The sequence below is a fragment of the Theropithecus gelada genome, chromosome 9, assembly GCF_003255815.1.
Source record: "Theropithecus gelada isolate Dixy chromosome 9, Tgel_1.0, whole genome shotgun sequence".
NCBI lineage: Eukaryota > Metazoa > Chordata > Mammalia > Primates > Cercopithecidae > Theropithecus > Theropithecus gelada.
Window position 1 is genome coordinate 99,778,980 of NC_037677.1, and position 23,698 is coordinate 99,802,677.

The 23,698-nt window shown below is 41.6% G+C and overlaps 2 protein-coding genes across 27 annotated transcripts in view; one reads left to right on the forward strand and one right to left on the reverse strand.

Annotated features, from left to right (window-relative positions):
- NT5C2 (5'-nucleotidase, cytosolic II) overlaps nucleotides 1–23,698 on the reverse strand; it is a 111,524-nt gene that overhangs the window by 76,657 nt on the left and 11,169 nt on the right. For 15 of the 26 annotated variants that reach the window (XM_025395673.1, XM_025395695.1, XM_025395680.1 and 12 more), the window contains exon 2: nucleotides 10,682–10,806. In XM_025395673.1, coding sequence (XP_025251458.1) covers nucleotides 10,682–10,782 — 101 coding nt within the window. In that variant the 5' untranslated portion in view covers nucleotides 10,783–10,806. Of the gene's footprint in view, nucleotides 1–10,681; nucleotides 10,807–12,348; nucleotides 13,013–18,423; nucleotides 18,570–23,698 lie in introns of those variants that run through there. The other 11 variants (XM_025395682.1, XM_025395688.1, XM_025395694.1 and 8 more) reach the window with 3 other exon arrangements.
- LOC112631068 overlaps nucleotides 11,209–23,698 on the forward strand; it is a 22,914-nt gene continuing 10,424 nt past the window's right edge. The window contains exon 1 of the mRNA XM_025395552.1: nucleotides 11,209–11,908. Within this exon, the coding sequence (XP_025251337.1) occupies nucleotides 11,209–11,908 (700 nt within the window). The remainder of the gene's footprint in view (nucleotides 11,909–23,698) is intronic.

A 23,698-nucleotide genomic window follows, 5' to 3' on the forward strand; every position in this document is an offset into this window, starting at 1 on the left:
GATGTCACTTAAGACTGGCTTATTTGACTCAGCATTATGACTCTGAGAGTGATCCAAGTTGCTGTATGTATCGCTAGTTCATTATTTTACCTGAGTTATAACACATTCTATAAATATACCACATATTGTTTATGCATGTACCTGCTGAAGAACCTTTCGGCTGCCTTCAGTTTTGAGCAATGATAAACAGAGATACTATAAACATTATCCATTGTGTGAACCTGAGTTTTCATTTCTCTAGGGTAAGTATCTAGGAGTGGGATTTCTGGGTAATTAATGATGAGGCCTCTAACTTGATAAGAAACTGCCACAAACTGTTTTTCTGGAGGAGCTGCACTCTCCTCGTTCACCAACAACGTATGAGAAGTTCCAGTTGCTCCACATCCTTGGCAAGGTTTGATATTGTCAGTAATTTTTATTTTAGTTATTGTAACAGGCATATATACAGTCACTTTAATTTTTATCTTCCTAATGGCTAAATAAGTTAAATATGTGTTTTTATGTCAGCTGTATATATCTTCTGTAGTGATGTTCAGTCTTTTAGCCATTTCATAATTTGGTTATTTTCATATTGTTACATTTTAAAAGTTCTTTATATACTCCAGATATAAGTCCTTTATCAAATTTTTTTTCAGTCTATAGCAGCTTTATACGCAATAACTAAAAACTTTAAAAAAAAAAAAAAAAACTCAAATGTGGGCCAGGCGCCGTGGCTCATGCCTATAATCCCAGCACTTTGGGAGGACGAGGCGAGTGGAGGTCAGGAGTTCAAGAGCAGCCTGGCCAACATAGTGAAACCCGTCTCTACTAAAAATACAAAAAAAAAAAAAAATGGTGGCACTCACCTGTAATTCCAACTACTCAGGAGCCTGAGGCACAAAAATTGCTTGAACCTGGGAGGCAGAGGCTGCACTGAGTCAAGATTGCACCACTGCACTCCAGCCTGGGAGACAGAGTGAGACTCTGTCTTACAAAAATTTTTTAAATAAAAAAAAAGTAAAACCCACATGTCAGCCAGGCATGGTGACTCACGCCTAAAATCCCAGCATTCTGGAAGTCCAAGGCAGAATTGTTTGAAGCCTGGGGTTTGAGACCAGCCTGGGCATCAAAGTGAGACCCCCATCTCTACGAAAAATAAAAAATAAAAAAATAGCTAGGTGTGGTGGTGTGCTCCTGTAGTTGTAGCTACTTGGAAGGCTGAGTTGGGAGGATCACTAGAGCCCAGGAGGAGGTCAAGGCTGCACTGAGCTATGATTGCACCACTGCACTCCATCCTGGGCAACAGAGTGAAATCATGTCTCCAAAAAAAACATGGGTTTTTTTGTTTTTTGTTTTTGAGATGGAGTCTCGCTCTGTCGCCAGGCTGGAGAATAGAGTGAGATTATGTCTCTAAAAAACAATGTTTTTTTGTTTTGTTTTTTGTTTTTGAGATGGAGTCTCGCTCTGTCGCCAGGCTGGAGTGCAGTGGCCCAATCTTGGCTCACTACAACCTCTGCCTCCCAGGTTCAAGCGATTCTCCTGCCTCAGCCTCCCAAGTAGCTGGGATTACAGGCGCGTGCCACCACGCCCAGCTAATTTTTGTATATTTAGTAGAGACAGGGTTTCACCATGTTGGCCAGGATGGTCTCGATCTCTTGATCTTGTGATCCACCTGCCTCGGTCTCCCAAAGTGCTGGGATTACAGGCGTGCGCCACCGCGCCCGGCCAAAAACAATGTTTTTAGTATTAAAAAAACCTAAATGTCCACCAACAGAAAATAAATGATGAAATAAATTGTGGTATACTGATACAATAGAAGGACACACAGTAATTAAAAAGAACAAATTACTGATACAAAAACATGAATGAATCTCTCTGTCTGACATTACAATTAATACAGAAGCCATACCCTTTAAGGTGAAATACACCATCTAAATGTAAATATAAATAATACTTCCTCAACATAAGTTTCTTCTTGTACTATTTCAATAAATCTCAGATCTGTTTTTATTCTTTCTCTTCCATGCCACCAATACCACCACTTTTCTTCTTAATTTTACTGTTACATATGTTGTTTCTGGAAGAAGTATACAGGGAACGGTAGTAAAGGGAAAGTGTTTTAGGATTCAATACATTCTTTTGAACAGTAACATTTAGAGAATCTGTACTCCATAAAGTGATATCACTGCACATTTTAAAGAGCATCTTGTATCCAGAACAGATAAGAAATTCATGTGACATAAGAAAAGGTGTCACTGTGAGAATTTTTATTTTGTTTTTGTTTCTTAAGAGACAGAGTCTCACTCTGTTTCCCAAGCTAGAGTGTGACAGCATGATCACAGCTCACTGTAACCTCAAACTCCTGGGCTTAAGAAATCCACCTGCCTCAACCAGGTGCCATAGCTCACGCCTGTAATCCCAGCATTTTGGGAGGCCAAGGCGGGTGGATCACCTAAGGTCAGGAGTTTAAAGCCAGCCCGACCAACATGGTGAAACCCCATTTCTACCAAAAATTACAAAATTAGCCTGCCATGGTGGCGCATCCCTGTAATCCCAGCTACTCAGGAGGCTGAGGCAGGAGAATTGCTTGAACCCAGGAGGCAGAGGTTGCTGTGAGCCAACATCGCGCCATTGCACTCCAGCTGGGGCAACGAGAGCAAAACTCCATCTCAAAAAAAAAAGAAAAACAGAAATCCTCCTGCCTCAGCCTCCTCAGTGTCTAGGATTACAGGCATGCACTATCACCTGTGGCTTTTTTTTTTTTCCCCCTAGAAACAGGGTCTTACTATGTTGACAGGCTGGTCAGGTCAATCTCAAACTCTTGGCTTCAAGTGATCTTCCCACCTCAGCCTCCCAAGAGAATTTTTTTTATTATTATTATTTTTTTTTTTTTGAGATGGAGTTTCACTCTTATTGCCCAGGCTGGAGTGCAATGGCACAATCTTGGCTCACCACAACCTCCGCCTCCCGGGTTCAAGTGATTCTCCTACCTCAGCCTCCTGAGTAGCTGAGATTACAGGCATGCACCACCATGCCCGGCTAATTTGTATTTTTAGCAGAAACAGGGTTTCTCCATGTTGGTCAGGCTGGTCTTGAACTCTCGACCTCAGGTGATTCGCCTGGCTCAGCCTCCCAAAGTGCTGGGATTACAGGCATGAGCCACCGTGCCCAGCCTACCCAAGAGAATTTTTTAAGTTAAACTTTTTAATTTGGAGTAATTGTAGATTCACATGCAGCTGAGTAAGAAATGATACAGAGATTTCATGAACCCTTCACCCAGTGCCCCCCAATGGGGAAATCTTGTGTCATATAGAAAAATATCACAACAAAGAAATTGACATTGCCGGGCGTTATGGCTCACGCCTGTAATCCCAGCACTTTAGGAGGCCGGGGCGGGCGGATCACGAGGTCAGGAGATCAAGACCATCCTGGCTAACAAGATGAAACCCCGTCTCTACTAAAAATAAAAAAATTAGCCGGGCGTGGTGGTGCGTGCCTGTAGCCCCAGCTACTCGGAGGCTGAGGCAGGAGAATGGCGTGAACCCGGGAGGCGGAGCTTGCAGTGAGCCAAGATCGCGCCACTGCACTCCAGCCTGGGCGACAAAGCGAGACTCCGTCTCAAAAAAAAAAAAAAAAAGAAATTGACATTGACACAGTTCACAACTTTATTCAGACTTCATCAGTTTTACATGCATTCTGTGTATGTGTAGATTAATATATTTACCACTAGAGCTGAGATACAAGAGTTCTTTCATAAGGTATTCCTTGTGCTACCCTTTTATAGGTACACCCACCTTCTCCCTCCACCCACCCCAATCTCTATCCCTAGCAACCATTAATTTATCAATCTCAATAATTTTGTCATTTCAAGAATGTTACAGAAATGGAACCATACAGAGTGTAACCCAGATTGGCTTTACTAACTCAGCATAATTATCTTGAGATTTATCAACGCTGTTGCATGTATCAACAGTTCACTTTTTACTGCTGAATAGAATTTCATACATAGAATTTTGGGAAGAAAATACTAAGCTGAAAAAATTCTTACCAGTCCCTAAATTCTTACCTGTCATTCCTTAGGAACGTGAAACATGAATAAAAGCATTAGAATGATAAAATAACAACAACAAAAAAAACCCAGAGTTTTGTATTTTTTTCTTTTTCTTCCCCCCCCCCCCCTTTTCTTTTTCTAAAGACAGGGTTTTCCTGTGTCACCAGGCTGGAGTGCAGTGGCACAATTAAAACTCATTGCAACCCCAAACTTCTGAGCTCAAGTGATCTTCCTGCCCTAGTCTCCCGAGTAGCTAGGACGACAGGTGCACAGCACCATACTCAGCTAATCTTTTTACTTTTTGTAGAGACAGGGTCTCATTATGTTCCCCAGGCTGGTCTCAAATTCCTGGCCATTTTCCCATCTCGTTCTCTCAAAGTGCTAGTATTACAGGTATAAGCCACCACACGCAGTCACAATTTTGATGTTCTACCTCACTCTTCTTATTCCGACAAGATATATCCCATATACATATTATTTTTCTTTTTTTCCTTTTTTTTTTTTTTTTGAGACTGAGTCTTGCTCTGTCACTCAGGCTGGAGTGCAGTGACACAACCTCAGCTCACTGCATCCTCCGCCTCCTGGGTTCAAGCGATTCTCCTGTCTCAGCCTCCCGAGTAGCTGGGATTACAGGCGCCCGCCACCAAGCCCGGCTAATTTTTGTATTCTTAGTAGAGATGAGGTTTCACCATGTTGGCCAGGCTGGTCTCAAACTCCTGACCTCAGGCGATCCGCCCACCTCGGCCTCCCAAAATGCTGGGATTACAGACGTGAGCCACCATGCCTGGCCCCATATGTATATTATTTAAGGAACATGGCTCTTCAGCCTTCCAGAAGACCTATATTTTCCACATGATTTTCAATTTACAAAGGGGCTACTGAAATTTTAGCAATTATCCACTGAATATTTGAACCAATACTCAAATGACAGTTTACTACTCAGCTTGATTAATGACAAAATTAAAAAGCTGAATGACATTCATATGATATCCATAAGTGATTAAAAGAGAAAGAAATTGAAAGTGATCAACCTGGCAGTCTCTATCTGCATATAACCTGACACCTTCTTTTAGTATGAAGTTTAAAAAAGAAAATCATAAAGATTTCCCTTTTTACTGTTTTTGTTTTTGAGACAGAGTCTCACTCTGTCACCCAGGCTGGAGTGCAGTGTTGCAATCATGGCTCACTGCAGCCTCGACCTCCCAGGCGCAAGCAATCCTCCCACCTTAGACTCCAAAGTAACCAGGACTACAGGTGCTCACTACCATGCCCAGCTAATTTTTGTATTTTTGGTAGAGACGGGGTTTGCCGTGTTGCCCAGACTGGTCGAACTCCTGTGCTCAATGAGCAATCTGCCCGCCTGGGTCTCCCAAAGTGCTAGGATCCCAGGCATAAGCCACTGTGCCTGGGCCATCATAAACATTTCTAGATCCAAGCTATAAGTACTACAAAATTATATATATATATAAATTCCTTTTCACTCCTTAAACATGTACAGGAAATTTACTTTGATTTTAGAAGAAACTATCATTCAACAGATTTATATAAAGACTGATATGGCTCTGGAAGCCTAAACTGCAACTAAAAAAAAAAAAAAAAAAAAAAAAAATTCAGATATATAATTTAAGATAAATATACAAAAGTCTTCAAAGAATTTTAAAGAGAAAATCATTGCAATTATCTTCTAAAATAAGACAAAAGACTGCTTAACAAAAAATTCACAAGCCTAATAACTTACCAAATTTCAGTTCAATACGATAAAACCACTGCTAAATTAATAAGCTGTGTTCATAAAAAAAAAAGCCAATTCATTGTCCTACAGAAATTCTATTGTATTGGAATCATCAGAACTTTACCAATGTAAAACTAAATGCCTGACTTCGGTATCCTGGGCACAGTCAATGTACAGAGCAGATGAAAAACCTAATTGTTCCATTCTTGGATTGGTAAATACAAATTCTGATCTATAGTGATCACTAAAAGATTTTAGTATTAAACAAAAACTATTTAAGAGGTAAGTTTCGAAGCTGCCTCTTTCAGGTCACTATGACATCTGAGCAGCTCAGCTTGTCTTCTAACCATATAGCAAAACACATTCCACTGAAAGGTTTGGCCTGATGACTATCCTCAGCCCAGAAAACTAAACAACCTTAAGGAAATGAAGGAGGAGCAACAGTCATACATTTTGAAGGCCAGTATCTTAATAATGACATATGACCCACATCTCTATATTGAAATTCAGAAAACTGATATTAAGCAAGAAAAAAGCTGGAAGTTACATATTTATTTACTAAGAATATTTAGCTTCTTCTAAAGGGAAATTGTAAAGCATCACATACAACGTATACTTTGTGATAATGATGAGCATAGCCTAACTTAACCAATGATAAATTACCAATTCAAATAAATGTCTTTAATGAAAAGGCCTGGAAACAGAATATTCTACAAATTGACTTAACGAGAAAACTGAAATAAATTTACTTTAAATGGTTTCTATTTAAAATTTTTAATTAACAAAAACAAATACTGTTAGGAGATACAAGTTTCCTGACTACATCATAAGTACAGATAATAATCTACCTTCAAATTGCAAAGGGATTAGATTTTAAATGTTCTCATCACAAAAAAAAGATAAATGTAAGAGGTAATGCATGTTAATTGGCTTGATTTAGCCATTCCACATCAAATTGTACACCATAAATACATACAATTTTTGTCAATGTTTAAAAACACGCACATTATATATATATATTTATACACACATACATATATATAATGTTTTTATTGTTCTAAAAGCACACACTTATATACTTTATTTTAAACACTGGGCATGGTGGCTCACACTTGTAATCCCAGCACCTTGGAAGGACAAGGCAGGAGGATCACTTGAAAACAAGAGTTCGAGATCAACCTGGGCAACAAAGCAAGACCTTGTCTCTACAAAAAAAATACAAAAATTAGCCAGGTGTGGTGGTACGTGCCTGTAGTCCTAGCTATTCAGGAGGCTGAGGTAGGAGAACCACTTGACCCCAGGAGGTTAAGGCTATAGTGAGCCACGATCAAGCCACTGCTCTCCAGCCTGGGTGACAGAGCAAGACCCTGTCTCAAAAAAAAAAATAATAATAATAATAATAATTTTAAAGTAAATTCTTGCAAGAGACCAAGAACCCAAATTTTCTACATTAAAAATTTTTTTCAGGCTGGGAGTGATGGCTCACATCTGTAATTCCAGCACTTTTGGAGGCCGAGGTAGGAGGACTGCTTGCAGCCAGCAGTTCAAAACCAGCTTGGGCAACAGAGTGAGACCACATCTCTAGAAAAAAATTTTTTTAATTACCAAGCACAGCCAGGCACGGTGGCTTACTCCTGTAATCCCAGCACTTTGGGAAGCCAAGGCAGGCGGATCACGAGGTCAGGAGTTCAAGACCAGCCTGGCCAACATGGTGAAACCCAGTCTCTACTAAAAATACAAAAATTACTTGGGCATGGTGGCGCATGCCTGTAATCACAGCTACTCCGGAGGCTGAAGTAGGAGAGTTGCTTGAACCAGACCCAGGAGGCAGAGGTTGCAGTGAGCCAAAATTGCACCACTGCACTCCAGCCTGGGCTACAGTGCGAGACTCTGTCGCAAAAAAATTAATTAATTAATTAATTAAAAAATAATAAAAATTACTAAGCACTGTGGTACACACCTGTAGTCCTAGCTACTGGGGTGGCTGTGGCAGGTGGATTGCTTAAGCCCAGGAGTTTGAGGTTACCATGAGCTATGATCACACTACTGCACTGCAGCTTAGGCAACAGAATGAGACCCTGCCTCTTTAAATAAATAAACATAGATAAAGTTTTTTTCAATGATCTAAAATATCAAGCCCTTGAAAATGTTTTTTCTATTGTTTCCAGTACATACACCTTACTATATGAAAGAATGTAGGGTGCAGAATCCATCTAAAATCTTCCAGGAAATACCATTCCAAATGAGTCAGGAGTACATTCATTCAGGCTATGATACACACACATGCGCGCGCACGCACACACACACACACACACACACCCCTTTTCTTTTTTTTTAGAGACATGGTCTCGTTCTGTCACCCAGGCTGGTGGCATGATCTCAGCTCACTACAGCATCCACCTCTCAAGCTCAGGTGATCCTCCCACCTCAGCCTCCCAGGTAGCTGGGTCCACAGGTGTAAGCCACCACACCCAGCTAATTTTTGTGTTTTTTTTGTAGAGACACGGTTTCGCCATTTTGCCCAGGCTGGTCTGGAACTTCTGAGCTCAAGCAATCTGCCTGGCTCAGCCTCCCAAGGTGCATGGATTACAGGTGTGAGCCACCATGCCCAGCCTATGATACACATAAAATACAACTAGGATGTTTATTAAATGATGTTTACTAGTCCTTATTTCCACTGCTAAAAATGTTACATCCTAATCTAATGTTAATAAATACTTATAGCATAAAGACCAAGCAAATAACTGAAGAAAAAGTATAGAACTTCATATAACATAATACTTTCCAAATGTATCTTATGCTTTATTACACAGACACACATAAACGTTCTGTTTTACACTTTAACATGCCATATCTAGCAACATATCTCACATACAGAAAAGAATCATTAGTACCCATTTGACAGGAATCTTTAGTTTTCACTTTTTCAGGGTTTAAGGAACAACAGCATCTTAACACCTAGAAATGCCACAAAGTGACCTACCATGAGGCAAATATCACCAGCCTACTTAAAAAACCAACTATTGATATAATAATTAACTTCTGATATACTCAATAACAAGTAACAATGTTTTACAAAATATATCAGTATTTACTGAAACAACAAAATGTTACCTAATTCTGACTTAGCTTTCCTATAGAGAGAAGACTGCACTTAGAAATTTTTTTGTCTGCTTACAAAAACTTACCTGTATAAACCAGTTTAGCCATTTTTCCAGTAAGATTTCAAAGTAATATTCATTTCCTTTTTCCTGTAGCCCAGAAACAGCTAAGTGATTAAGAGTCATTTTAGACTTCCTGTAGCTTCCATGTAACTTTTTAGCACCGCCAATATACTAGTACCTGTACTTACTCCTGGCTTTCCTGGTATGGGAGGCGAAGATGGGTCTAGTAGGGCCCAGATCTTTCTACCCCAGAAATTCACTTTAGGTCTAAATTTCTAATTTCTTCTTAAAAATAAATAATTACTAAATACCTTATCTACTCCCAAGTACCCTAGCTACTTAAAATTTAGGTAGAAGCAAACATTTAATTGAATTTATAAAAAGAGGTAAGTAAAAAGAAAATACAATTTAGGCTGGGCTGAGTGGCTCATGCCTGTAATCCCAGCACTTTGGGAGACCAAGGCCAGAGGAATGCTTGAGCCCAGGCGTTTGAGACCAACCTGAGCAACATAGCGAGACCCTGTCTTTAATAAAATAAAATTTTTTAAAACAATACAGTTTAAGGCCGGGTGCAGGGGCTCACGTCTGTAATCCCAGCACTTTGGGAGGCCGAGGCAGGTGGATCATGAGGTCCAGAGTTCAAAACCAGCCTGGCCAAGATGCTGAAACTCTGTCTCTACTGAAAAAATAAATAACTAAAAAATACAAGAATTTCATTCCTGGGCTGGGTGTGGTGGCTCACACCTATAATCCTAACACTCCAGGAGGCCGAGGCAGGTGGATCACCTGAGGTCAGGAGTTCAAGACCAGCCTGGTTAACATGGTAAAACCCTGTCTCTACTAAAAATACAAAAATTAGCCAGACGTGGTGATGGACGCCTGTAATCCCAGCTACTTGGGAGGCTGAGGCAGGAGAATCGCTTGAACCCAGGAGGTGGAGGATGCAGTGAGCTGAGATCGTGCCACTGCATTCCAGCCTAGGCAACAGAGCCAGATTGTCTCAAAAAAAAAAAAAAAAAAATTCATTCTTGGCAGGGTGTGGTGGCTCAAGCCTATAATCCCAGCACTTTGGGAGGCCGAGGTGGGGAGATCACTTGAGGCCAGGAGTTCAAGATCACCCTGGCCAACATGGCAAAACCCTGTCTCTACCAAAACTACAAAAATTAGTCTGGCACGGTGGCCATGCCTGTAATCCCACCTATTGGGGAAGTTGAGGCATGAGAATTACTTGAAGCCAGGAGGCAGAGGATGCAGTGAGCTGAGACTGCACCACCGCACTTCAGCCTAGGCAACAGTGAGACTCCGGCCAAAAAAGAAAACAAAAAAATACAAAAATTAGCTGGGTGCACACCTGTAGTCTCAGCTACTCAGAAGGCTGAGGAAAGAGAATTGCTTGAGCCTGGGAGGCAAAGGTTACAGTTAGCCAAGACTGCGCCATTGTACTCCAGCCTGGGCAACAGAGCAAGATTCTGTCCACCCAGCACCCCCTCAAAGAAAGAAAAAAAAAATTCTTATTAACTTAGGTGTAATTTTCTAGCAACCAAAGACATTTTTCTCTTAAAGACTTTTATTAGTAGATATACAAAGCAGTATGGTGTACTAGTAGTTAGAAGTCGACTTAGAACTAGATTTATACCATGAACTAAACATACGATCTGAGTTACTTAACCTCTCTGTACATTAATTTCATCATCTGTAAAATGAAGTGCCCACTTCACAGAGCCGTTTTGAGGATTAAATAGACAAAATACTTACCGATGATAGGCTTCTCGACGATACTTTTTCAGGGCATGCTTATCCATGTTAGCAGGCATATCTGCTGCATTCTGCAATCGATCACTCCAAGAAGTTGACATTTTATTTTAACTGTATTTTGTATTCTAGAAAAGAAAATCATTAATTTAGTAACTCAATATTGGCATTTGTTTACTGACATCTGATTTTTCTAAAAATCAGAAAAACTCCAGCTTGCAAACTGCCTAATATAATTACCTATTAAAACACACTGAATACAGTAAATATGCTGAAAATTATACTGACACTTCTCAACAATCTAAAGTTGGAAAAATAATTTCATATAGTAATTTCAATCCAGAAAGATTATTTATACTTCCAAATAATTAAGCATGGCTGCCAGTAATTACTAACTCTAATCCTAGAATCTAGAAAAGGCACTAAAACCACAGCACAGCACAGTTTGTGAAGATACATAATTTTAAGTTGATGTATGTTTTTAAAATATGTGTAGTAGGCAAATTTTAAATTCTGATCAACAGATTCTGATGTGGAGTAGAACAGTAGCAGGCACAGCAAGCGGGTTGGAGTGGGGGTACAGCTTGTTTCCCCATCCCTGTGAGACGCCAGCCCCATCCCTCTGCCTGGCCAGCCAATCCCACTGTACTACCCCAAGGTGTGAGCCTGGGTTGGATACTGGCTACCCCCCAGCAGACCCCCACCATCATGGGCAGCCAGAGCTCCAAGGCTCCTCGGAAGATGTGACCACCAGGGTTGCAGCAGGCACTTCCCCCGCAAAGGCCAACAGACAAGACGATGGCCACGTGAAAAGCAATGAAGACTTATCTCCCAAGGGTGAAGGAGTGTTGCCCTCTGTGAACAGAACACATGAGACAGCTGGGGCCATTGGCAAGGCCATTGAGCCAGCATCCCCTATCCAGGGTGCTGAGGCCAAGGGGGAAGTTTCCCCTAGTAAGTTCTCTCTTAAGAAATCTTTCAAATTCAGCAGCCTGCTCTTCCACAAAAATTGGAAGGAGGACGGGGGCGGTTCTTCTGCCTCTCAGCCAGAGGAAATGCAGGAGCAAGGTGCCTGCAGCAACAAGAGCAATGCCCAGCAAGGGAAGGCTGTTGCTACCCCTGAGAGCCAGGAGCCCCAAGCCAAGGGGGCAGAGGGTAATGCTGCCTCAGAAGAAGCCCCAGGCTACAGAGACATCCACTCCCTTGGGGCAGAGAGTGGCCCTATACCAGGTAGTGCTGAGTAGAATGAGTAGTTAGGTAGGGGCAGGTGGGTGATCTCTAAGCTGCAAAAACTGTGCTGTCCTTGTGAGGTCATTGCCCTGACTGCCTTCCTGTGCCCAGGAAGGAAGGGGTTATTGCCTCCTGCCAGCCACATTCCCTTTCCCCCTCTCACTCCCATGGATTCTCCCATCAGCCATCTGGTTTTCCTCTTAAGGTCAGTTGAAGACGGGCCCTGATAGCTTCCCGAGTTAGGTCAGTGATGTAAAATGGAGTTAGGTCAGTGAAGTAAAATGCTCCTGGCCCTGGCCCTACCTCCTTCCTTGTCCCCACCTCTGCAGAAGACAATTGTTGGTTTTCTTCCTTGATTATTTTCCAAGTAGGTTTTGTTTACCCTACTTCCCAAATCCTGAGCCAGAAGTGTGGTGCTTATACTCCCAAACATTGCATGCCCAGCCTCCTGCGATTGCGTTTTAGTAGTCTCTTGTGCTGTGTCTGGTGGCACTTGGGCTGAAAAGGACACTGCCCCATCTAGGTTTTTGGTTTGTTTTTGAAACAGGGTCGCAGTGGCGTGATCTCTGCTCACTGCATCCCAGGCTCAAGCCATCTTCCCACCTCAGCTTCCCTAGTAGCTGGGACCACAGGCAGAGATGGGGAAAAGGAGGGGGGGTCTCTACAAAAGATGTTGCCCAGGCCAGTCTCGAACTCCTGGGCTCAAGCAATCTGCTCACCTCAACCTCCCAAAGTGCTGTGATTACAGGCGTGAGAGCCACTCCCCAGCCTCCATCTAGGTTTTCATAAATGTCTTAATCATGTGGAAATCCCCAGCTTGTACATCAAATGTGTCTCTTTTTTTGACTTGGTAAGAAAGTATTAGGCTTTGGAGTTGGGGGTAGGTCTGTAATGTGAAACAATTTGTCTTTTCTTCTCCCATTGTTATAAATAACTTATAATGCCAAACCTCAGATTTTTACTTTTTTTTTTTTCTAAGCTGCTAAAACCATTCTCTTCCACCTGGTTTTACTGTAACATTTGGAAAAGGAAAAAATGTCACCCCTTTAAAAGATAAATATATTTCGATAACATACTAAGTTCAGTCAATGGTGGCACAAATACAAGCAATAAATATTTGATTTCTATTTATTGCATGCTTTTACATTTTTCTGTAATAAATTATTTTCAGCTGGCAATAAAGACTATGAGCAAAAAGAAGAAATAAACTAAAACATTTCATCTAACTAGGATAAACATCTAAAATGAGGTGTGCAGCTTAAGTGTCTTTAACTACTTTAACACCAGGCTATTCTTAGGTTTCACTTCTGTTTTTGAAGTTTTCATCAGTTAAGTAGTTTCAAATAAGGATGAAAAATATCCTCTTAGAGTTAAGAAGTCTATTAACATTTTATAAAAATAGCATTATTTGTGAAAACATCTGGAGCCTAAGATAGTTCCCATCTTGAAAATGCTAACATCATTTATGACATGAAGTCAATATATACCTCCCTTCCTCTCTCCCTTCTTCTGAGACAGGGTCTCACTGTTGCCCAGGCTGGAGTGCAGTGACATGATCATAGCTCACTGTAACCCTGAACTCCTGGGCTCAAGTGATCCTTCCACCTCAGACTCCAGAACAGCTAGAACTACAGGTACTTACCACAACACCCAGCTAATGTTTTTTTTTAATTTGTGTACAGACTGGGTCTCATTATGTTGTCCAGGGTAAGACTTTTTAATATAAATCACCCCTGTGGCTTTAAAAAAAAATAATTTATTCAGGGGAAATTCACATAAAATTGACCACTTTATTTTATTTTTTTTTTTTTTGAGATGGAGTCTCGCTCTGTCACCCAGGCTGGAGTGCAGTGGCCGGATCTCAGCTCACTGCAAGCTCCGCCTCCCGGGTTTATGCCATTCTCCTGCCTCAGCCTCCCGAGTAGTTGGGACTACAGGCGCCCGCCACCTCGCCCGGCTAGTTTTTTGTATTTTTTAGTAGAGACAGGGTTTCACCGTGTTAGCCAGGCTGGTCTCGATCTCCTGACCTCGTGATCCGCCCATCTCGGCCTCCCAAAGTGCTGGGATTACAGGCTTGAGCCACCGCGCCCGGCCAAAAATTGACCACTTTAAAGTGAACAAGTTGGTGGCATTTAGTGCAACCACCAACTCCTTTTAGTGTCAAAATGCTTCCATGACTCTAAAGTAAAACCCCTTATCCATTACGCACTTTCTCCCCACTATGCCCTCCACCTAGCCCCTGGCAACAACCAATCTAGACTCTGTCTCTGGATTTAACTATTCTGGATATTTCATATAAATGGAATCATACAACATGTGACCTTTTGTGTCTGCCTTCTTTCAGTTAGCATAATATTTTCAAAGCTCATCCATGTAGTATCACATATCACATTTCATTCCTTCTAATGACTGTATAATCATTGTGCAGGAACAACTGGCTCTCCTTTTGTGGAAAAATGAACTTAATCCACACCTCTCAACACACACAAAATTTAAGACGGATCATAGACCTAAATGTAAAATCTAAAACTTTAAAACTTGTACACTGGCCGGGCGCGGTGGCTCAAGCCTGTAATCCCAGCACTTTGGGAGGCCGAGATGGGCGGATCACGAGGTCAGGAGATCGAGACCATCCTGGCGAACACAGTGAAACCCCGTCTCTACTAAGAAATACAAAAAATAGCCGGGCGAGATGGCGGGCGCCTGTAGTCCCAGCTACTCGGGAGGCTGAGGCCGGAGAATGGCGTGAACCCGGGAGGCGGAGCTTGCAGTGAGCAGAGATCCGGCCACTGCACTCCAGCCTGGGCTACAGAGCGAGACTCCGTCTCAAAAAAAAAAAAAAAAAAAAAAACTTGTACACAGACCAGGCACAGTGGTTCATGCCTATAATCCCATCACTTTGGGAGGCCAAAGTGGGCGGATCACTTGAGCTCAAGAATTTGAAGTCTGGGCAACATGGCGAAAACCCATCTCTACAAAAAATACAAAAATTAGTTGGGCATGGTGGTCCGTACCTGTAGTCCCAGCTACTTGGGAGGCTGAGGCAGGAGTATCGCTTGAGCCCAGCAGAGGTTGCAGTGAGGCGGAGGTTGAGGCAGAGCTTGCAGAGAGCCGATTATGCCACTGCACTCCAGCCTCGGTGACAGAGGAAGACCTGTCTCAAAAAAAAAAAAAAAAAAAGCCAGGCACAGTGGCTCATGCCTATAATCCCAGCACTTTGGGAGGCCGAGGCGGGCAGATCACGAGGTCAAGAGATCAAGACCATCTTGGCCATCATGGTGAAACCCCGTCTCCACTAAAAACACAAAAATTAGCTGGGTGTGGTGGCACGCACCCATAATCCCAGCTACTCGGAAGGCTGAGGCAAGAGAATCACTTGAACCCAGGAGATAGAGGTTGCAGTGAGTTGAGATCGTGCCACTGCACTTCAGCCTAGGGGACAGAGCAAGACTCTGTCTCAAAAAAAAAAAAAGATAAATAAGGCAAGAAAATAAAGAATGACAATGGTCATACTCTCAGGGGCATCTGAACCAGGGCAACTATCTTGAGTAGGGGCTGGGTAAAATGAAGCTGAGACCTAATGGGCTACATTCCCAGATGATTAAGCATTCTAAGTCACAAGATGAGACAGGAGGTCAGCACAAGATACAGATCATAAAGACCCTGCCGATAAAATATCTTACAATAAAGAAGCCAGCCAAAACCAACCAAAAGCAAGATGGCAATGAGAGTGACCTCTGCTGTCCTCACTACTACACTCCCACCAGCACCATGACAGTTTACAAAGGCCATGGTTACGTCAGGAAGTTACCCTACATGTTCTAAAAAGGGGAGGCATGAATAATCCACCCTGGTTTAGTATATAATCAAGAAATAAGCATAAAAATGGACAAGCAGCGACTGGCGCAGTGGCTCACGCCTATAATCCCAGCACTTTGGGAGGCCAAAGCGGGTGATCACCTGAGGTCAGGAGTTCGAGACCAGTCTGACCAACATGGTGAAATCCCGTCTCTACTAAATACAAAAAATTAGCTGGACACGGTGGCCCACACCTGTAATCCCAGCTACTTGGGTGGCTAAGGCAGGAGAATCGCTTTAAACCGGGAGGTGGAGGTTGCAATGAGCCGAGATCACGCCACTACACTGCAGCCTGGGCAACGAGAGCAAGACTGTCTCCAAAAAAAAAAAAAAAAGGCCAAGCAGCAGCCCTTGGGGTTGCTCTGCCTACAGAGTGGTCATTCTTTTATTCCTCTACATTATCTTTTTTTCTTTTTCGAGATGGAGTCTCGCTCTGTAGGCCAGGCTGGAGTGCAGTGACACGATCTTGGCTCACTGCAACCTCCGCCTCCCAGTTTCAAGTGATTCTCCTGCCTCAGCCTTCTGAGTAGCTGGGATTACAGGCACGTGCCACCTTGCCCAGCTAATTTTTGTATTTTTAGTAGAGACGGGGTTTCACCATGTTGGTCAGGCTGGTGTCGAACTCCTGACCTAATGATCTGCCCTTAGCCTCCCAAAGTGCTGGGATTACAGGTGTGAGCCACTGTGCTCAGCCTTCTCTACTTCCTTAATAAACTTGCTTTCACTTTACGGACTCGCCCTAAATTCTTCATTACATCAGATCCAAGAACCCTCTCTTGGGGTCTGGATCAGGACCCCTTTCCTGTAACAATACTGTACGTAGGAAAACCATGGAAGGCCTCTTTGAGGAGATAATATTTGTTCAGAGACCTGCGTAAAGTAAGGGAGTGATATACAAAATAAAGCAAGTTGTATGTACAACAACTGCACATACACAAACAATAACTGCACCCAAATAGCTGGGATTACAGGTGCACGCCACCACGCCCGGCTAATTTTTTGTATTTAGTAACACAGTGGTTTGCACCTATACTCTCAGCTACTTAGGAAGCTGAGGCAGGAGGATCGCTTGAGCCCAGGAGTTCGACGTTGCAGCGAGCTACAATCATACCACTGCACTTCAGCCTGGGTGACAGTGAGACCCAATTTCTAAACAAAAAAATAAAACAAACAATAAACCAACCTACCACAGGGTTGGCATATATACATCATATTAATCTGTTCTGCATATTATGGTTTATGTGCATATGCAAAAGATTCAGAATATTTTATTCTCTTAGGAGGTTAAAATATTGTCTCTGCAACCTTGTTTGTATACTTAATTTGTTCTAAGTCCCTCTGCATGGCTGAGAACTTAAAAAACCAAAACAAAATTGCATTTATATATTATCTTTCCATTAGATGTTTTCTCTCTCTCTCGTATTGGGAGGAAAAAGACAAGCTATGGTTTGGGACAAAATATTTGCAAACACACATCTGACAAAAGAACTTGTATCCAGAATATATGAAGGGCTCTCAAAATGCAAGATAAATAATCCAATTAAAATACAGGCAAAAGATATGCATAGACATTTCATCAAAGAATATATATAAATGGCAAATAGGCACATGAAGTGATGTTTAACATCATTTGTCACTAGGGAGATACAAATTAAAAACACAGTAAGATACCAAAATATGCCTATTTGAATATTTAAAATTAAAGAGACAGACAACATCAAATGTTGAGAATGTAGAGCAACTTGAATTCTACTACACTGCTGGAAAGAAAATAAAAATGGCACAAGCACTCTGGAAAAGTCTGCCATTTATTTAAAACTTAAACATATACCTATCATATGTCCCAGGCTTTTTAATTGTAAGTAACTGTCCAAGAGAAATTAAAGCATATATCCATATAAAGACTTGAACACAGGCTTGGGCACAGTGGCTCATGCCTGTAATCCCAATACTTTGAAAGGCCAAGATGGGCGGATTGCTTGAACCCAGGAGTTCAAGAGCAGCCTGGGCAACATGGCAAAATGCAGTCTTCACAAAAATTGAAAAATTAGCTTGGCATGGTGGCATATGCTTATGGTCCCAGCTACTTGGGAGGATCACATGAGCCCAAGAGGTTGAGGCTACAGTGAGCCAAGATCGTCTCGTGCCACTGCACTCCAGCCTGGGCGACAGAGATCCTATCTTAAAAAAAAAAAAATTTTTTTTTAAACTTATACACAAATGTTCACAGCAGCTTTGTGATGGCCAGAAACTACAAACAACCCAAACGTTATCAACAAGTGAATGGATAAAAATACTTATGGTACATCTGTACAATGTAATACTACTACGCAATACAAAGGAATAAAGTATTTACATGCAAAACATTAAAAAAATTCATAATCATTACACTGAGTGAAAGACAAAGAGTACATAGTGTATGATTCCATATATATAAAATCCTAGAAAATGCACACTAATCTGACAGAACGCAGATCAGTGGTTCCCTGGGGTAGGGAGGTCAAGTAGGGAGAGGAGGAGGTATTACAAAGGAGCCCAGGAAAACTTTTGGGGAGAAGCAGTGATACGTTCAATATCTTCATCATGGTGATGGTTTCATGGGTACATATATATATGTCAAAACTTATTATATACTCTATGTGCAACTTATTGTATACCAATTATGCCACAATAAGACTGTTTTTCAGCCAGTGGCAGTGGCTCACACTTGTAATCCCAGAACTCTGGGAGACCGAGGCGAGTGGATCACCTGATGTCAGGAGATCACATCACTGTACTCCAGCCTGGACAGCAGAGCAAGACTCTGTCTCGAAAAGAAAAAAATTTTTTTCACAGGCAAAACATGCACAGTCCCCTTCACCACTACCATCACCCTCCCCCAAAGAAAGGAAAACAGCTGCTCCAACAGCTTTAGGCAACTGCTGAAAACAGGAAGCAAAGAGCAACTGAAACTGTAGGGTAAGCCTAGTTAGCAATGTGCACTGAATATTCTTTCCCTCAAAATGGTATGCCAATAAAATGCTGACAGCCGCATGTAGTAAGACCACTATCTTTAAACTACAATGAAAGGAAATTTTGTCCCTCCCATAATTACCTTCTCATTACTTAACATAATGTTAAGAAAAGTTCAAGAATTATGATGTAGTACAGTAACATTCTTCATGCCATGCCCAAATTGATAAAAGTATATAAATAGCAGTCAAGGCCAGGCGTGGTGGCTCAAGCCGGAAATCCTAGCACTTTGGGAGGCCAAGGTGGGTGGATCATTTGAGGTCAGGAGTTCGAGACAAGCCTGGCCAACATGATGAAACTCTGACTCTAGTAAAAATGGAAAAAAATTAGCCAGGCATGCTGGCATATCTCTGTAGTCCCAGCTACCCGGGAGGCTGTGGCAGGAGAATTGCTTGAACCTGGGAGGCGGAGGTTGCAGTGAGCTGAGATTGTGCCACTGCACTCCAGCCTGGGCAACAGAGCAACACTCCATCTCAAAAAAAAAAAAAGAAGCAATCAGCACTTCTTTTCATGACAATTCTGCATTAAGACAAAATGCCATGCTGCTAGAGTTATACATTGGCAAACACTCTTTAAAAAGTCATTTTACATGGCCGGGCACAGTGGCTCAAGCCTGTAATCCCAGCACTTTGGGAGGCCGAGACGGGCGGATCACAAGGTCAGGAGATCGAGACCATCCTGGCTAACACGGTGAAACCCCGTCTCTACTAAAAAATACAAAAAACTAGCTGGGCGAGGTAGCCGGCGCCTGTAGTCCCAGCTACCCGGGAGGCTAAGGCAGGAGAATGGCGTAAACCCGGGAGGCAGAGCTTGCAGTGAGCTGAGATCCAGCCACTGCATTGAGCCTGGGCTGACAGAGTGAGACTCCGTCTCAAAAAAAAAAAAAAAAGAAAGTCATTTTACACGTCTATTTCAAGTTAGGTGAGTAATTCATTTGGAATAAAGAAAGAAGCACTTTAACAATATGTAGAGCAGGTCTATCAGGCGAAGTGTTTAACACATGGCAGTTTGAATCAAATACTCATTTTTCAATGGAAGAAGTATGTCAACGTAGATAATAGGGTAATAACAGCAGTATGAATAATCACTAGTTTCTACTTCACTGAAATCTTAATTTTGTATTTAAAATACAAAACTTGGGTGGTTCACACCTGTAATCCCAGCACTCTGGGAGGCCGAGGCAGGTGGATCACCTGAGGTCAGGAGTTCGAGACCAGCTGGCCAACAAGATGAAACCCTATCTCTACTAAAAATACAAAAATTAGCCAAACATGCTGGCAGGCACTCTTAATCCCAGCAACTTGGGAGGTTGAGGCAGGAGAATCACTTGAACCTGGGAGGCAGAGCTTGCAGTGAGCCAAGATCACGCCACTGTACTCTAGCCTGGATGACAGAGCGAAACTCCATCTCAAAAAAAAAAAAAATACAAAACTTGGCATTTGTAAGTTTTATAATCAACCCATTCACTCTCATTCTAAGAACACTGCCCTAAAACTTAAATGGAAAGGATAATTTTAAATAATTTCTTCAAATTTTCTCACCAGCCTGAAACTTATTTTGGTCTCTAAATACAAAAACTTTCATTGCATATTACTTACATTAAAGCAGTTTCTGGAAAAAGAAAAGTTAAAGCTATATCCTCCACTTGTATGCCTCATATTGTACTAAACAGCCACATTTTATTCAGTCTTTGATAACCCCAATCCTTGGCAGATGAGCAAGTAAAATCAATAAACTATAGTAGTTAGCCACTTGGTTTTATTGTTATATTGTGATTAAGGGTCCTCTCTGTAACACAGCCACAAACCAACTTACTGACAAATACATCCCCTTAAAAACACAGAAAGTCAGATGCAAGTTTACTTTATCTACCAGTACTGCTGAAAAACTAAATCCTCATATTTGTAGTTAACAGTGTCACCTATAACTCAAAGAACAGCACTGTGAAATAAGCTATAGCTTTTTAAAGTATTTTGTAAACTTTAATCCTTATCATCACAAAACACATGAAAGGAGACACATATATGTATATATACACACACGTATATAAAATACTTTAAGTGGGGGTGGGAGGTGGGTGAGGGATGAGAAATTACCTAATGAGTACAATGTACACTACTCAGGTGATGGTTACACTAAAAAGCCATACCACCGCTAAGCTATATATCCAAAACTGTATCCCCTAAATCTATAAAAATTACAAAATAAAATAGTTTAAGATGAAAAAATGCCTATTTTTCCAGAAGACTCCTTAAACCTGTTGCATTTAAATTATGTTAAATGTTTCACTACCTCTCATCATCTTTTAAATAGTTCATGATAAGTTTTTTTTTTTTTTTTTTTTTTAAGTTTCTTTGAGACAGGAGTTTCACTCTTGTTGCCCAGGTGGAGTGCAATGATGCAATCTTGGCTCACTGCAACCTCTGCCTCCCGGATTCAAGCGATTCTCCTGCCTCTGCCTCCCAAGTCGCTGGGATTACAGGCATGCACCACCACGCCCGGCTAATTTTGTATTTTTAGGACAGATGGGATTTCACCGTGTTGGTCAGGCTGGTCTCGAACTCCTGACCTCAAATGATCCACCTGCCTCCCAAAGTGCTGGATTTACAGGCATGAGTCACTGAGCCTAGCCTATAAACAAGTTTTTTTGTTTGCTTTTCATTTCATTATTTTCATTCAGAGTTCTTTATGTCATTTGTCCCAAATTGCACTACACATTCCTGTCAAAGGCCAACACTCATAGTTCACACACCAAAGTGATGCCGACGGATAACAAACTCCAACTAACAATATCGCACTTACCCACATACATCACTCACTCTCCTCTTACCCTACTTTACTTGTTTTTTGCACGTAATACTTACATTTGACAGTTTGCATTCTGTCAATCTCTCCAAAATATAAGCTCCATAAGGCAGAGGAATGTTTTATTTGCTGCTCTATCCCCAGCATCTCGCAGGGTAGACTTAACAGACAAATAAATGAACCACTAAACCTCTATACATGGAGTCCTTTGGTTTTTAGAAGCCTATTTTTGTGTAAGCCTGAAAATGCAAGAATAACTGCACAAGTCCTTGCTCTAAATGAATATTCGTGAAATCTTACTCTTGATTCACAAATACATAAGATTCTTGGCTTGATTAACATAATATTTTGCTAACATTTCAACATCAGGCCTTGGAACAAAAGCTTCCTTGTTCTCTGAAGGAAAAAAATAACAAAGTTGAGAAGAGATCTTGTCCAGTGAGCAATGCAGTACCTGTTGCCTTGACAATTTGTTTTTCTTCTTCAAGCAGCTACATGCTCCTATCTGTAGTCTGAAATTGTAACTAGAAACTACAAATTTATTTCATCTGTTCCTAAAGTTTTAAAAAACATACAAAAAAGACTGGAATTTTGCTATGTTCTCATCAACATTCTATTGCTACTATCCTGCCATATCACATAGACTGCTATATATTTGTTCTACATCAACATATTAAGGTTGCTTCTAACCGAATGTTTTGAATACCAGACCTTCAACAATAACATGGTTATTGACACAAAGGAACAAGAGAGCATGTAAGGAAAACATTTTAAAATATTGAGCTATTTCTTCAAAACATTGCCATAATTAACTGAGGTCTTCAAAAGCATACAGGTATAAACAAGTTGCACAATTTTTACATTCAGACCATATATAACACTTTGCACCTTTAGTAATGATTCCTGAATACTCCTTAAAAAAAAAAAATAGGGCAAGGTACAGTGGCTCACACCTATCATCCCACCACTCTAGGAGGCCAAGCCAGGCGGATCTCTTGAGCTTATGAGTTCGAGACCAGCCTAGGCAACATGGCAAAACCCCCATCTCTATAAAAACATGCAAAAATTAGACAGGCATAGTGATGGGTGCCTGTAGACCCAGCTACTCGGGAGGCTGAGGTAGGAAGATTGCTTGAGCCGGGAAGGCAGAGGTTGTGTGAGCCAAGATCGCATCACTGCACACTCCAGCCTGGACAACAGACAAAGACTCTGTCTCAAAAAAAAAAAAAAAAAGGGGCAGGTAAAAAACTGCTTTATTTCAAAAAAGAACTCATTCTCTTACCAATGAACTCCTGCTCACCATTCAACTTTGGTTCAGCTCTTTTTTTTTCCTCTTACAAAATAATTTAAAAAGATAAAATCGGAAAGGCATAAATAACCAGACCACAGTATTTCTACCTTTTAATAAATAAATTCGCACTCAAGGTTTAGTCCACCTATTTGGTTAAAATTCAGAGATATGCATGAGTTCAATGCCTTAATAATGCTAACATGATAACAGCCAACATTTATTGAGTACTTACTATTTTTCATGTATGATTCTAAGCAGTACAGTACATATTTTAACTCATTGACTTTTCAGAACAACCCTATATGTTAGGTACTATTATTCTCATTTTACGAAGAAGTAAACAGGAAAGAGAAGTTAGAAAATTTGAAGTCACAGAATTATACTGTGGTTAAGAGTACAGATTCTCGGCCGGGCACGGTGGCTCAAGCCTGTAATCCCAGCACTTTGGGAGGCCGAGACAGGCGGATCACGAGGTCAGGAGATCGAGACCATCCTGGCTAACGCGGTGAAACCCCGTCCCTACTAAAAAATACAAAAACAGGCCGGGCGCGGTGGCTCAAGCCTGTAATCCCAGCACTTTGGGAGGCCGAGACGGGCGGATCACGAGTTCAGGAGATCGAGACCATCCTGGCTAACACGGTGAAACCCCATCTCTACTAAAATACAAAAAAAAAAAAAAAAATACAAAAACAAAAACTAGCCAGGCGAGGTGGCGGGCGCCTGTAGTCCCAGCTACACGGGAGGCTGAGGCAGGAGAATGGCGTAAACCCGGGAGGCGGAGCTTGCAGTGAGCTGAGATCCGGCCACTGCACTCCAGCCTGGGC